The sequence below is a fragment of the Coturnix japonica genome, unplaced genomic scaffold, assembly GCF_054131305.1.
Source record: "Coturnix japonica strain WE unplaced genomic scaffold, WE-NBRP24 Scf101, whole genome shotgun sequence".
NCBI lineage: Eukaryota > Metazoa > Chordata > Aves > Galliformes > Phasianidae > Coturnix > Coturnix japonica.
In genome coordinates this window covers 259,080-274,693 of record NW_028189004.1, presented here as the reverse complement: position 1 = coordinate 274,693, position 15,614 = coordinate 259,080, and the positions used below count along the sequence as shown (strand labels likewise).

The window sequence follows — 15,614 nt, the reverse complement described above, 5'->3', positions numbered from 1 at the left end:
CCAGACTCCATATATCCCCATAGCCCCCCCCCCCCCACAACCCCATAGACCCCATAAAAACCCCATAAACCCCATAAAACCCCAAACCCCATAGAAACCCCATAGTCCCCCATAGGAATCCCATAGAACCCCATAGGAACCCCATAAAACCCCCAAACCCCATAAAACCCCATAGAAACCCCATAGAACCCCATAGAAACCCCATAAAACCCCATAGAAACCCCATAGAAACCCCATAGAAACCCCATAAACCCCATAAACCCCATAGCCCCCTATAGAACCCCATAGAAATCCAATAAACCCCCATAAAACCCCATAGAAACCCCATAGAATCCCATAGAAACCCCATAGAAACCCCAAACCCCATAGAAACCCCATAGCCCCCCATAGGAATCCCATAGAACCCCATAGAAACCCCATAGAAACCCCATAAAAACCCTATAAAAACCCCATAGGAACCATGAAAACCCCATAAAACCCCATAGAAACCATGAAAACCCCATAGAAACCATGAAAACCCCATAAAATCCCATAAAAACCCCATAAAACCCCATAGAAACCATGAAAACCCCATAAAATCCCATAAAAACCCCATAAAAACCCCATAGGAACCATGAAAACCCCATAAAATCCCATAAAAACCCCATAAAACCCCATAGAAACCATGAAAACCCCATAGAAACCCCATAAAAAACCCATAAAAACCCCATAGAAAACCCATAAAACCCCATAGAAACCATAAAAACCCCATAAAAACCCCATAAATCCCCATAAAAACCCCATAGAAACCCCATAAAAACCCCATAGAAACCCCATAAATACCCCATAGAAACCCCATAAAACCCCATAAAACCCCATAGAAACCATGAAAACCCCATAAAACCCCATAAAAACCATGAAAACCCCATAGAAACTCCATAGAAACCCCATAGAAACCCTATAAAACCCCATAGAAACCCCATAAAAACCCATAGAAACCATGAAAACCCCATAAAACCCCATAAAACCCCATAGAAACCCCATAGAACCCCATAAATCGCATAAAACCCCATAGAAACCCCATAAAAACCCCATAAACCCCATAGAAACCCCATAGAAACCATGAAAACCCCATAAAACCCCATAGAAACCCCATAAAAACCCCATAAAAACCCCATAAAAACCCATAAAACCCCATAAAAACCCCATAGAAACCTCATAGAAACCCCATAAAAACCCCATAGAAATCCCATAAACCCCATAAAAACCCCATAAAAACCCCATTAAACCCCATAAAAACCCCATTAAACCCCATAAAAACCCCATAGAAACCCCATAAAACCCCATAAACCCCATAAACCCCATAAACCCCATAAAAACCCCATAGAAACCCCATAGACCCCATAAAACCCCATAGACCCCATAAAACCCCATTAACCCCATAAACCCCATAGAAACCCCATAGACCCCATAAAACCCCATTAACCCCATAGAAACCCCATAGAAACCCCATAGTCCCCCATAGACCCCCATAGCCCCCCATAGGAACCCCATAGAACCCCATAGAAACCCCATAAAAACCCCATAGACCCCATAAACCCCATTAACCCCATAGTAACCCAATAGAACCCTCAGACCCCATAGTCCCCCATAGGAACCCCATAAACCCCATAAACCCCATAAACCCCATAAAAACCCCATAAAACCCCATAAACCCCATAAAAACCCCATAAACCCCATAAAACCCCAAACCCCATAGAAACCCCATATACCCCATAAAACCCCATAGACCCCATAGAAACCCCATAGAAACCCCATAAAAACCCCATTAACCCCATAAAACCCCATATAACCCCATAGCCCCCCCCCCAACCCATAAACCCCATAGAAACCCCATAGAAACCCCATAGAAACCCCATAAACCCCATAAAACCCCATAAAACCCCATAGACCCCATAAAAACCCCATAAACCCCATAAAAACCCCATAGAAACCCCATAGTCCCCCATAAACCCCATAGCCCCCCACAGAACCCCACAGAAACCCCATAGCCCCCATAGTGCCCCATAAACCCCATAGCCCCCAATAGCCCCCCATAGGAATCCCATAGAACCCCATAGGAACCCCATAGACCCCATAAAAACCCCATAGACCCCATAAACCCCATAAACCCCATAAAACCCCATAGAAACCCCATAGAACCCCATAGAAACCCCATAGAAACCCCATAGAACCCCATAGACCCCATAGAAACCCCATAGACCCCATAAAAACCCCATAGACCCCATAAAACCCCATAAAACCCCATAGCCGCCCCATAGACCCCATAGCTGCCCCATAGACCCCATAGAAACCCCATTAACCCCATAGAAACCCCATAAACCCCATAAAACCCCATAAAACCCCATAAAACCCCATAAACCCCATAAAAACCCCATAGAAACCCCATAGAAACCCCATAGAAACCATGAAAACCCCATAGAAACCCCATAAAAACCCCATAAACCCCATAGAAACCTCATAAACCCCATAGAAATCCCATTAAAACCCCATAAACCCCCATAAAACCCCATAGAAACCCCATAGAAACCCCATAAAACCCCATAGAACCCCATAGAACCCCCAAACCCCATAGACCCCATAAAAACCCCATAGGAACCCCATAGAATCCCCAAACCCCATAGAAACCCCATAAAACCCCCATAAAACCCCCATAAAACCCCATAAAACCCCATAAACCCCATAAAAACCCCATAAAACCCCATAGAAACCCCATAGAAACCCCATAAAACCCCATAGAAACCCCAAACCCTATAAAACCCCATAGAAACCCCATAGGAACCCCATAGAACCCCATAGAAACCCCATAAACCCCATAACCCCCCCCAGACCCCATAGGAACCCCATAAAAACCCATAAAACCCCATAGAAACCCCATAAACCCCATAAAAACCCCACAAAACCCCATAAAACCCCATAGAAACCCCATAGCCGCCCCATAGACCCCATAAAACCCCATAAACCCCATAGAACCCCATAAAACCCCATAAACCCCATTAACCCCATAGACCCCATAAAACCCCATAAACCCCATAAACCCCATAGAAAACCCATAAAAACCCCATATACCCCATAGAACCCCCATAGTAACCCCATAGTAACCCAATAGAACCCCCAGACCCCATAGCCCCCCATAGACCCCCATAGCCCCCCATAGGAACCCCATAAAACCCCATAAAACCCCATAAACCCCATAAAAACCCCATAAACCCCATAAAAACCCCATAGAAACCCCATAGAAACCCCATAGACCCCATAAACCCCATAAACCCCATAGACCCCATAAAACCCCATAGAAACCCCTTAGAAACCCCATAAACCCCATAAAAACCCCATAAACCCCATAAAAACCCCATAGAAACCCCATAGAAACCCCATAGACCCCATAAACCCCATAAAAACCCCTTAGAAACCCCATAAACCCCATAAAAACCCCATAAACCCCATAAACCCCATAAAACCCCATAGAAACCCCATAGAACCCCATAGAACCCTCAGACCCCATAGTCCCCCATAGAAACCCCATAGGAACCCCATAGAAACCCCATAGAACCCCCAGACCCCATAGAAACCCCATAAAACCCCATAAACCCCATAAAAACCCCATAGACCCCATAGCCGCCCCATAGACCCCATAGTCCCCCATTAACCCCATAGAAACCTCATAAAAACCCCATAGACCCCATAAACCCCATAAAACCCCATAGAAACCCCATAGAAACCCCATAAAACCCCATAGAAACCCCAAACCCTATAAAACCCCATAGAAACCCCATAGAAACCCCATAGAAACCCCATAGAACCCTCAGACCCAATAGAAACCCCATAGGAACCCCATAGAACACCCAGACCCCATAGCCCCCCATAGACCCCCATAGCCCCCCATAGGAACCCCATAGAACCCCCAGACCCCATAGAAACCCCATAAACCCCATAAAACCCCATTAACCCCATAGAAACCCCATAGAAACCCCATAGAAACCCCATAGTCCCCCATAGACCCCCATAGCCCCCCATAGGAACCCCATAGACCCCATAGAAACCCCATAGAAACCCCATAATCCCCCATAAACCCCATAGCCCCCTATAGAACCCTATAGAACTCCCAGACCCCATAGAAACCCCATAGGAACCCCATAGAAACCCCATAGAAACCCCATAGCCCCCCATAGCCCCCCATAGCCCCCCATGGCCCCCCATAGGAACCCCATAGAACCCCCAAACCCCATAAAACCCCATAAACCCCATAAAAACCCCATAAAAACCCCATAAAAACCCATAAACCCCATAGAAACCCCAAACCCCATAGAAACCCCATAGACCCCATAAACCCCATAAAACCCCATAGCCGCCCCATAGACCCCATAAAAACCCCATAGACCCCATAAACCCCATAAAACCCCATAGAAACCCCATAGACCCCATAGAAACCCCATAAACCCCATAAATCCCATAAACCACATAGCCGCCCCATAGACCCCATAGCTGCCCCATAGACCCCATAGAAACCCCATAGCCCCCCATAGCCCCAATAAAACCCATAAAAACCCCATAGACCCCATAAACCCCATAAAACCCCATAGCCGCCCCATAGAAACCCCATAGAAACCCCATAGTCCCCCATAGACCCCCATAGCCCCCCATAGGAACCCCATAGAACCCCCAAACCCCATAGAAACCCCATAGGAACCCCATAGAAACCCCATAGAAACCCCAAACCCCATAAGACCCCATAAAACCCCATAAACCCCATAGAAACCCCATAACGTCCCATAGCCCCCCATAAACCACATAGCCCCCCATAGAAACCCCATAGCCTCCCACAGAACCCCATAGAACCCCATAGCCCCCATTGTGCCCCATAGGAACCCCATAGAACCCCCAGACCCCATAGTGCCCCATAAACCCCATAGCCCCCCATAGCCCCCCATAGGAACCCCATAGAACCCCATAGAACCCCATAGGAACCCCATAGAACCCCCAGACCCAATAGAAACCCCATAGGAACCCCATAGAAACCCCATAGAACCCCCAAACCCCATAAAACCCCATAGAAACCCCATATAAACCCCATAAAACCCCATAGACCCCATAAAACCCCATAGACCCCATAAAAACCCCATAGACCCCATAAAAACCCATAAACCCCATAAAACCCCATAAAAACCCCATAAAACCCCATAGAACCCCATAGAAACCCCATAGACCCCATAGTCCCCCATAGACCCCATAGCTGCCCCATAGACCCCATAGAAACCCCATAGTCCCCCATAGCCCCCCATAGCCCCCCGTAGACCCCCATAGCCCCCCATAGGAATCCCATAGAACCCCATAGGAACCCCATAGAACCCCATAGCCCCCTATAGAACCCCATAAAAACCCCATAGACCCCATAGAAACCCCATAAACCCCATAAATCCCATAAACCCCATAGCCGCCCCATAGACCCCATAGCTGCCCCATAGACCCCATAAAACCCCATAAACCCCATAGAAACCCCATAGACCCCATAAAACCCCATTAACCCCATAAAACCCCATAGCCACCCCATAGACCCCATAGCCACCCCATAGACCCCACAGCTGTCCCATAGACCCCATAGCCACCCCATAAGTGCCTCATAGACCCCATATCTGCCCCATAGACCCCATAGACCCCATAAAACCCCATAAACCCCATAAACCCCATAGAAACCCCAAACCCCATAGAAACCCCATAGCCCCCCATAGCCCCCCATAGGAATCCCATAGAAATCCCATAGCCCCCCATAAACTCTATAGCCCCCTATAGAACCCCATAAACCCCATAGAACCCCCAAACCCCATAGAAACCCCATAGAAACCCCATAGAAACCTCATAGACCCCATATAACCCCATAGCCCCCCATAGACCCCCCATAGCCCCCATAGGAATCCCATAGAACCCCCAAACCCCATAAAACCCCATAAAAACCCCATAAAACCCCATAGCCGCCCCATAGACCCCATAAAAACCCCATAGACCCCATAAACCCCATAAAACCCCATAGAAACCCCATAGCCCCCATAGCCCCCCATAAACTCCATAGCCCCCCATTCCCCCCCATAGCCCCCATAAAACCCCATAGGAACCCCATAGAAACCCCATAGAACCCTCAGACCCCATAAAAACCCCATAGACCCCATAAAAACCCCATAAAAACCCCATAAACCCCATATAACCCCATAGCCCCCCCCCCCCACAACCCCATAAACCCCATAAAAACCCCATAAACCCCATAAAAACCCCATAGCCGCCCCATAGACCCCATAAACCCCATAGACCCCCATAGCCCCCCATAGAACCCCATTAAAACCCCATAAACCCCATAAAAACCCCATTAACCCCATAAAAACCCCATAAAAACCCCATAGAAACCCCAGACCCCATAGCCCCCCATAGGAACACCATAGAACCCCCAAACCCCATAGAAACCCCATAAAAACCCCATAAACCCCATAGAACCCCATAGACCCCCATAGCCTCCCATAGGAATCCCATAGAACTCCATAGGAATCCCATTGAACCCCCAAACCCCATAAACCCCATAGAAACCCCATAGACCCTATAAACCCCATAGACCCCATAGTCCCCATAGACCCCATAGCGTTACTTGATGCTGATGGCGAACTCCCGCTGTTCCCTGCCCCGTTGCCGCACCAGGAACGTCCCGTCACAGCGACCCCACAACAGCTGCTCAGCCTGAGCCCGATCTATGGGGCCGGCGTACCTGGGGGATGGGGTTATATGGGGTTATATGGGGTTATGGGGTCTATAGGGCAGCTATGGGGTTATGGGGTTATGGGGTTATATGGGGTTATGGGGTTATGGGGTTATGGGGTTATGGGGTTATGGGGTGGATATGGGGTTATGGGGTTATGGGGTTATGGGGTTATAGGATCCAATATGGGGTTATGGGGTTATGGGGTTATGGGGTTATATGGGGTTATGGGGTTATGGGGTTATGGGGTTATGGGGTCTATGGGGTTATGGGGTTATGGGGTCTATGGGGTTATGGGGTTATGGGGTTATGGGGTCTATAGGGCAGCTATGGGGTCTATGAGGTCTATGGGGCCGGCGTACCTGGGGTACGGGGTTATGGGGTTATGGGGTCTATGGGGCGGCTATGGGGTCTATGGGGTTATGGGGTTATGGGGTCTATGGGGTTATGGGGTTATGGGGTCTATGGGGTTATGGGGTCTATAGGGTGGCTATGGGGTCTATGGGGTGGCTATGGGGTGGCTATGGGGTCTATGGGGTACTTATGGGGCTGATATGGGGTCTATGGGGTGGCTATGGGGTCTATGGGGCACTTATGGGGCGGATATGGGATGGCTATGGGGGTCTATGGGGTGGCTATAGGGTCAATGGGGGTGGTTATGGGGTCTATGGGACACTTATGGGGCAGATATGGGGTCTATGGGGCGGCTGTGGGGTCTATGCGGTGGCTATGGGGTCTATGGGGTCTGTGGGGTGGCTATGGGGTCTATGGGGCGGCTATGGGGTCTATGGGGCAGATATGGGGTCTATGGGGTGGCTATGGGGTCTATGGGGTCTATGGGGTGGCTATGGGGTCTATGGGGTCTATGGGGTCTATGGGGCAGATATGGGGTCTATGAGGCACTTATGGGGTGGCTATGGGGTCTATGGGGCAGATATGGGGTCTATGGGGTCTATGGGGCACTTATGGGGCAGATATGGGATGACTATGGGGTCTATGGGGTTATGGGGTCTATGGGGTTATGGGGTTATGGGGTTATGGGGTCTATGGGGTGGCTATGGGGTCTATGGGGTCTATGGGGTCTATGGGGTCAATGAGGTCTATGGGGCCGGCGTACCTGGGGTATGGGGTTATGGGGTTATGGGGTCTATAGGGCGGCTATGGGGTCTATGGGGTCTATGGGGCGGCTATGGGGTCTATGGGGCGGCTATGGGGTCTATGGGGTGGCTATGGGGTCTATGGGGCAGCTATGGGGTCTATGGGGTGGCTACGGGGTCTATGGGGTGGCTATGGGGTCTATGTGGCAGCTGTGGGGTCTATGGGGTCTATGGGGCGGCTATGGGGTCTATGGGGTCTATGGGGCAGCTATGGGGTCTATGGGGTGGCTATGGGGTCTATGGGGTCTATGGGGTCTATGGGGTCTATGGGGTTATGGGGTCTACGGGGTTATGGGGTCTATGGGGGTGGTTATGGGGTCTATGGGACACTTATGGGGCAGATATGGGGTCTATGGGGCGGCTATGGGGTCTATGGGGTCTATGGGGTCTATGGGGTTATGGGGTTATGGGGTTATGGGGTTATGGGGTCTATGGGGTTATGGGGTTATGGGGTTATGGGGTTATGGGGTCTATGGGGTTGTGGGGTTATGGGGTTATGGGGTTATGGGGTTATGGGGTTATGGGGTTATGGGGTCTATGGGGTTATGGGGTCTATGGGGTTGTGGGGTTATGGGGTTATGGGGTTATGGGGTTATGGGGTTATGGGGTTATGGGGTGGCTATGGGGTCTATGGGGTTATGGGGTTATGGGGTCTATGGGGTTATGGGGTCTATGGGGTTATGGGGTTATGGGGTCTATGGGGTTATGGGGTTATGGGGTTATGGGGTTATGGGGTCTATGGGGTTATGGGGTTATGGGGTTATGGGGCAGCTATGGGGTTATGGGGTTATGGGGTTATGGGGTTATGGGGTCTATGGGGTTATGGGGTTATGGGGTTATGGGGTCTATGGGGTTATGGGGTTATGGGGTGGCTATGGGGCGGCTATGGGGTCTATGAGGCACTTATGGGGTGGCTATGGGGCGGCTACGGGGTCTATGGGGCGGCTATGGGGCGGCTATGGGGTCTATGGGGTCTATGGGGTCTATGGGGTCTGTGGGGTGGCTATGGGGTCTATGGGGTCTATGGGGCAGATATGGGGTCTATGGGGTCTATGGGGTTATGGGGTTATGGGGTTATGGGGTTATATGGGGTTATGGGGTTATGGGGTTATGGGGTTATGGGGTTATGGGGTCTATGGGGCAGATATGGGGTCTATGAGGCACTTATGGGGTGGCTATGGGGTCTATGGGATGGCTATGGGGTCTATGGGGTCTATGGGGTCAATGAGGTCTATGGGGCCGGCGTACCTGGGGGACGGGGTATGGGGTTATGGGGTTATGGGGTTATGGGGTTATATGGGGTTATGGGGTTATGGGGTTATGGGGTTATGGGGTTATGGGGTCTATAGGGCGGCTATGGGGTCTATGGGGCACTTATGGGGCGGCTGTGGGGTCTATGGGGTCTATGGGGTCTATGGGGTCTATGGGGTGGCTATGGGGTCTATGGGGTGGCTATGGGGTCTATGGGGTGGCTATGGGGTCTATGGGGCACTTATGGGGCGGATATGGGGTCTATGGGGCGGCTGTGGGGTCTATGGGATGGCTATGGGGTCTATGGGGCGACTATGGGGCACTTATGGGGTGGCTATGGGGTCTATGGGGTCTATGGGGTGGCTATGGGGTCTATGGGGTTATGGGGTCTATGGGGTAGATATGGGGTCTATGGGGTCTATGGGGTCTATGGGGTCTATGGGGTCTATGGGGTCTATGGGGTTATATGGGGTTATGGGGTTATGGGGTTATGGGGTCTATGGGGTTATGGGGTTATGGGGTCTATGGGGTCTATGGGGTCTATGGGGTCTATGGGGTTATGGGGTTATGGGATTATGGGGTTATGGGGTCTATGGGGTTATGGGGTTATGGGGTTATGGGGTTATGGGGTTATGGGGTTATGGGGTTATATGGGGTTATGGGGTTATGGGGTTATGGGGTTATGGGGTCTATGGGGTTATGGGGTTATGGGGTTATGGGGTTATGGGGTCTATGGGGTCTATGGGGTCTATGGGGTTATGGGGTTATGGGGTCTATGGGGTTATGGGGTCTATGGGGTTATGGGGTTATGGGGTCTATGGGGTTATGGGGTTATGGGGTTATGGGGTTATGGGGTTATGGGGTTATGGGGTTATGGGGTTATGGGGTCTATGGGGTTATGGGGTTATGGGGTCTATGGGGTCTATGGGGTTATGGGGTCTATGGGGTTATGGGGTTATGGGGTTATGGGGTCTATGGGGTTATGGGGTTATGGGGTCTATGGGGTTATGGGGTTATGGGGTCTATGGGGTCTATGGGGTTATGGGGTTATGGGGTTATGGGGTCTATGGGGTTATGGGGTTATGGGGTTATGGGGTTATGGGGTTATGGGGTGGGATATGGGGTTATGGGTTATGGGGTTATGGGGTCTATGGGGTCTATGGGGTTATGGGGTTATGGGGTCTATGGGGTTATGGGGTCTATGGGGTTATGGGGTTATGGGGTTATGGGGTTATGGGGTCTATGGGGTCTATGGGGTTATGGGGTTATGGGGTCTATGGGGTTATGGGATTATGGGGTCTATGGGGTTATGGGGTCTATGGGGTCTATGGGGTTATGGGGTTATGGGGTTATGGGGTTATGGGGTTATGGGGTCTATGGGGTCTATGGGGTTATGGGGTTATGGGGTCTATGGGGTTATGGGGTCTATGGGGTTATGGGGTTATGGGGTTATGGGGTTATGGGGTTATGGGGTTATGGGGTTATGGGGTCTATGGGGTCTATGGGGTTATGGGGTTATGGGGTTATGGGGTCTATGGGGTTATGGGGTTATGGGGTCTATGGGGTCTATGGGGTCTATGGGGTTATGGGGTTATGGGGTTATGGGGTCTATGGGGTTATGGGGTTATGGGGTTATGGGGTCTATGGGGTCTATGGGGTCTATGGGGCGGCTATGGGGCGGCTATGGGGTCTATGGGGTCTATGGGGCAGATATGGGGTCTATGAGGCACTTATGGGGTGGCTATGGGGTCTATGGGATGGCTATGGGGTCTATGGGGAGGCTATGGGGTCTATGGGGTCTATGGGGTGGCTATGGGGTCTATGGGGCGGATATGGGGTCTATGGGGCGGCTGTGGGGTCTATGGGGCGGCTATGGGGTCTATGGGGCGGCTATGGGGTCTATGGGACAGCTGTGGGGTCTATGGGGTGGCTATGGGGTCTATGGGGTCTATGGGGTGGCTATGGGGTCTATGGGGCACTTATGGGGCAGATATGGGCTCTATGGGGCGGCTATGGGGTCTATGGGGTGGCTATGGGGTCTATGGGGTGGCTATGGTGTCTATTGGGCGGCTATGGGGTCTGTGGGGTGGCTATGGGGTCTATGGGACAGCTGTGGGGTCTATGGGGTGGCTATGGGGTCTATGGGGTCTATGGGGTCTATGGGGCGGCTATGGGGTCTATGGGGTCTATGGGGTCTATGGGGCGGCTATGGGGTCTATGGGGTCTATGGGGTCTATGGGGTGGCTATGGGGTCTATGGGGTCTATGGGGTCTATGGGGCGGCTATGGGGTCTATGGGGTCTAAGGGGTCTATGGGGTCTATGGGGTCTATGGGGCGGCTATGGGGTCTATGGGGTCTATGGGGTGGCTATGGGGTCTATGGGGTCTATGGGGTCTATGTGGCGGCTATGGGGTCTATGGGGCGGCTATGGGGTCTATGGGGCGACTATGGGGTCTATGGGGTGGCTATGGCGTCTATGGGGTGGCTATGGGGTCTATGGGGCACTTATGGGGCGGCTATGGGGTCTGTGGGGCGGCTATGGGGTCTATGGGGTCTATGGGGTCTATGGGGTCTATGGAGCGGCTATGGGGTCTATGGGGTGGCTATGGGGTCTATGGGGCGGCTGTGGGGTCTATGGGGTCTATGGGATGGCTATGGGGTCTATGGGGCAGATATGGGGTCTATGGGGTGGCTATGGGGTATATGGGGTGGCTATGGTGTCTATTGGGTGGCTATGGGGTCTGTGGGGTGGCTATGGGGTCTATGGGGCAGCTGTGGGTTCTATGGGGTGGCTATGGGGTCTATGGGGCACTTATGGGGCAGATATGGGGTCTATGGGGCGGCTATGGGGTCTATGGGGCGGATATGGGGTCTATGGGGCGGCTGTGGGGTCTATGCGGTGGATATGGGGTCTATGGGGTGGCTATAGGGTCTGTGGGGCGGCTATGGGGTCTGTGGGGTGGCTATGGGGTCTGTGGGGTGGCTATGGGGTCTATGGGGCGGCTATGGCGTCTATGGGGTGGCTATGGGGTCTATGGGGCACTTATGGGGCGGCTATGGGGTCTGTGGGGCGGCTATAGGGTCTATGGGGTCTATGAGGCAGCTATGGGGTCTATGGGGTGGATATGGGGTCTATGGGGTGGCTGTGGGGTCTATGGGGCAGCTATGGGGTCTATGGGGTCTATGGGGCACTTATGGGGTGGATATGGGATGGCTATGGGGTCTATGGGGTCTATGGGGTGGCTATGGGGTCTATGGGGTGGCTATGGGGTCTATGGGGTCTATGGGGGTGGTTATGGTGTCTATGGGACACTTATGGGGCAGATATGGGGTCTATGGGGCAGCTATGGGGCACTTATGGGGTGGCTATGGGGTCTATGGGACAGCTGTGGGGTCTATGGGGTGGCTACGGGGTCTATGGGGTCTATGGGGTGGCTATGGGGTCTATGGGGTCTATGGGGTCTATGGGGCGGCTATGGGGTCTATGGGGCAGATATGGGGTCTATGGGGTGGCTATGGGGTCTGTGGGGCGGCTATGGGGTCTGTGGGGTGGCTATGGGGTCTATGGGGTCTATGGGGCACTTATGGGGCGGATATGGGATGGCTATGGGGTAGCTATGGGGTCTATAGGGTGGCTATGGGGTCTATGGGGTGGCTATGGGGTGGCTATGGGGTCTATGGGGTCTATGGGGTCTATGGGGCGGATATGGGGCACTTATGGGGCGGATATGGGATGGCTATGGGGTCTATGGGGTGGCTATGGGGTCTATGGGGTACTTATGGGGCTGATATGGGGTCTAGGGGGTGGCTATGGGGTCTATGGGGTGGCTACGGGGTCTATGGGGTGGCTATGGGGTCTATGGGGCGGCTGTGGGGTCTATGGGGTCTATGGGGTGGCTATGGGGTCTATGGGGTGGCTATGGGGTCTATGGGGCAGATATGGGGTCTATGAGGCACTTATGGGGTGGCTATGGGGTCTATGGGATGGCTATGGGGTCTATGGGGAGGCTATGGGGTCTATGGGGTCTATGGGGTTATGGGGTCTATGGGGCGGCTATGGGGTCTATGGGACAGCTGTGGGGTCTATGGGGTGGCTATGGGGTCTATGGGGTCTATGGGGTGGCTATGGGGTCTATGTGGCACTTATGGGGCAGATATGGGGTCTATGGGGTCTATGGGGTCTATGGGGCGGCTATGGGGTCTATGGGGCGACTATGGGGTCTATGGGGTGGCTATGGCGTCTATGGGGTGGCTATGGGGTCTATGGGGCACTTATGGGGCGGCTATGGGGTCTGTGGGGCGGCTATGGGGTCTATGGGGTCTATGAGGCAGCTATGGGGTCTATGGGGTGGATATGGGGTCTATGGGGTGGCTATGGGGTCTATGGGGCGGTTATGGGGTCTATGGGGTCTATGGGGTCTGTGGGGCACTTATGGGGTGGATATGGGATGGCTATGGGGTCTATGGGGCGGCTATGGGGTCTATGGGGCTGGTTATGGGGTCACATCGCTATGGGGTTTCTATGGGGTCCGCGTACCTGGGGGCAATGGGGTCACTTATGGGGCGGCTATGGGGCAGATATGGGGTCTATGGGGCAGTTATGGGATGGATATGGGGACTAAGGGGCCGGCGTACATGGGGGCAATGGGGGCTTACGGGGTCTATGGGGTGGCTATGGAACGGCTATGGGGCCTATGGGGTGGCTATGGGGTCTATGGAGTGGCTATGGGGTCTATGGGGCACTTACGGGGTGATATGGGGTCTATGAGGCACTTATGGGGCAGCTATGGGGTCTGTGGGATGGCCATGGGGTCTATGGGGTCTATGGGGTGGCTATGGGGTCTATGGGGCGGCTATGGGGTCTATGGGGTCTATGAGGTGGCTATGGGGTCTATGGGGTGGCTATGGGGTCTATGGGGCGGCTATGGGGTCTATGGGGTCTATGGGGCACTTATGGGGCGGCTATGGGGTCTATGGGGCACTTATGGGGCAGATATGGGGTCTATGGGGCGGCTGTGGGGTCTATGGGGCGGCTATGGGGTCTATGGGGCACTTATGGGGCGGATATGGGATGGCTATGGGGTCTATGGGGTGGCTATGGTGTCTATGGGGTGGCTATGGGGTCTATGGGGCAGCTATGGGGTCTATGGGGCTGGTTATGGGGTGACATCGCTATGGGGTTTCTATGGGGCCGGTGTACCTGGGGGGTATGGGGTTATGGGGTCTATGGGGCAGCTATGGGGCAGCTATGGGGCGGCTATGGGGTGGCTATGGGTTCTATGGGGTCTATGGGGCAACTATGGGGTCTATGGAGTGGCTATGGGGTGGCTATGGGGTCTATGGGGTGGCTATGGGGTCTATGGGGCAGCTATGGGGTCTATGGGGCTGGTTATGGGGTGACATTGCTATGGGGTTTCTATGGGGTCCGCGTACCTGGGGGCAATGGGGTCACTTATGGGGCGGCTATGGGGCAGATATGGGGTCTATGGGGCAAATATGGGGTCTATGGGGCAGATATGGGACGGATATGGGGACTATGGGGCCGGCGTACATGGGGGCAATGGGGGCTTATGGGGTCTATGGGGTGGCTATGGGGTCTATGGGGCGTCTAAGGGGTCTATGGGGCACTTATGGGGCGGTTATGGGGTCTATGGGGTCTATGGGGCGGCTATGGGGTCTATGGGGCGGCTATGGGGTCTGTGGGGTCTATGGGGCACTTATGGGGTGGATATGGGATGGCTATGGGGTCTATGGGGTCTATGGGGCGGCTATGGGGTCTATGGGGCGGCTATGGGGTCTATGGGGTGGCTATGGGGCGGCTATGGGGTGACATCACTATGGGGTGTATGGGGCTCTATAGGGTGACCCTATAAGGGATATAGGGGATCCCAATACTGACCAGAGGAAGGCAGACAGATCCGGCAGCGGAGCCTGTGGGGCAGAGGAACATATGGGGGATCTATGGGGCCGGGGCTGACCCCATAAAGATCCCATATCCCATAGGCGACCCTATATCCCATAATGACCCCATAGACAACCCCATATCCCATAATGACCCCATAAAGACCCCATATCCCATAGACGACCCCATAGACGACCCTATATCCCATAGACGACCCCATAGACGACCCTATATCCCATAGACGACCCCATAGACACCCCATATCCCATAGACGACCCTATATCCCATAGACGACCCTATATCCCATAATGACCCCATAGACACCCCATATCCCATAGACGACCCCATAGACGACCCTATATCCCATAGAGACCCCATAGACACCCTATATCCCATAGACCCACCCTATATCCCATAGACGACCCTATAGATGACCCTGTATCCCATAGATTACCCCATATCCCATAGACGACCCCATAGACAACCCCATATCCCATAGATGACCCCATATCCAACAGACAACCCC

At 53.0% G+C, this 15,614-nt stretch overlaps 1 protein-coding gene across 1 annotated transcript in view; it reads right to left on the bottom strand.

The window, feature by feature from the left end:
* The window catches only part of LOC107307448 (proto-oncogene vav-like), a 109,691-nt gene that overhangs the window by 11,941 nt on the left and 82,136 nt on the right, over positions 1–15,614 (bottom strand). Inside the window, exons 18-19 of the mRNA XM_085534837.1 lie at positions 15,086–15,117; positions 6,671–6,787 (exon numbers count right to left, since the gene is read on the bottom strand). Coding sequence (XP_085390963.1) covers positions 6,671–6,787; positions 15,086–15,117 — 149 coding nt within the window. The remainder of the gene's footprint in view (positions 1–6,670; positions 6,788–15,085; positions 15,118–15,614) is intronic.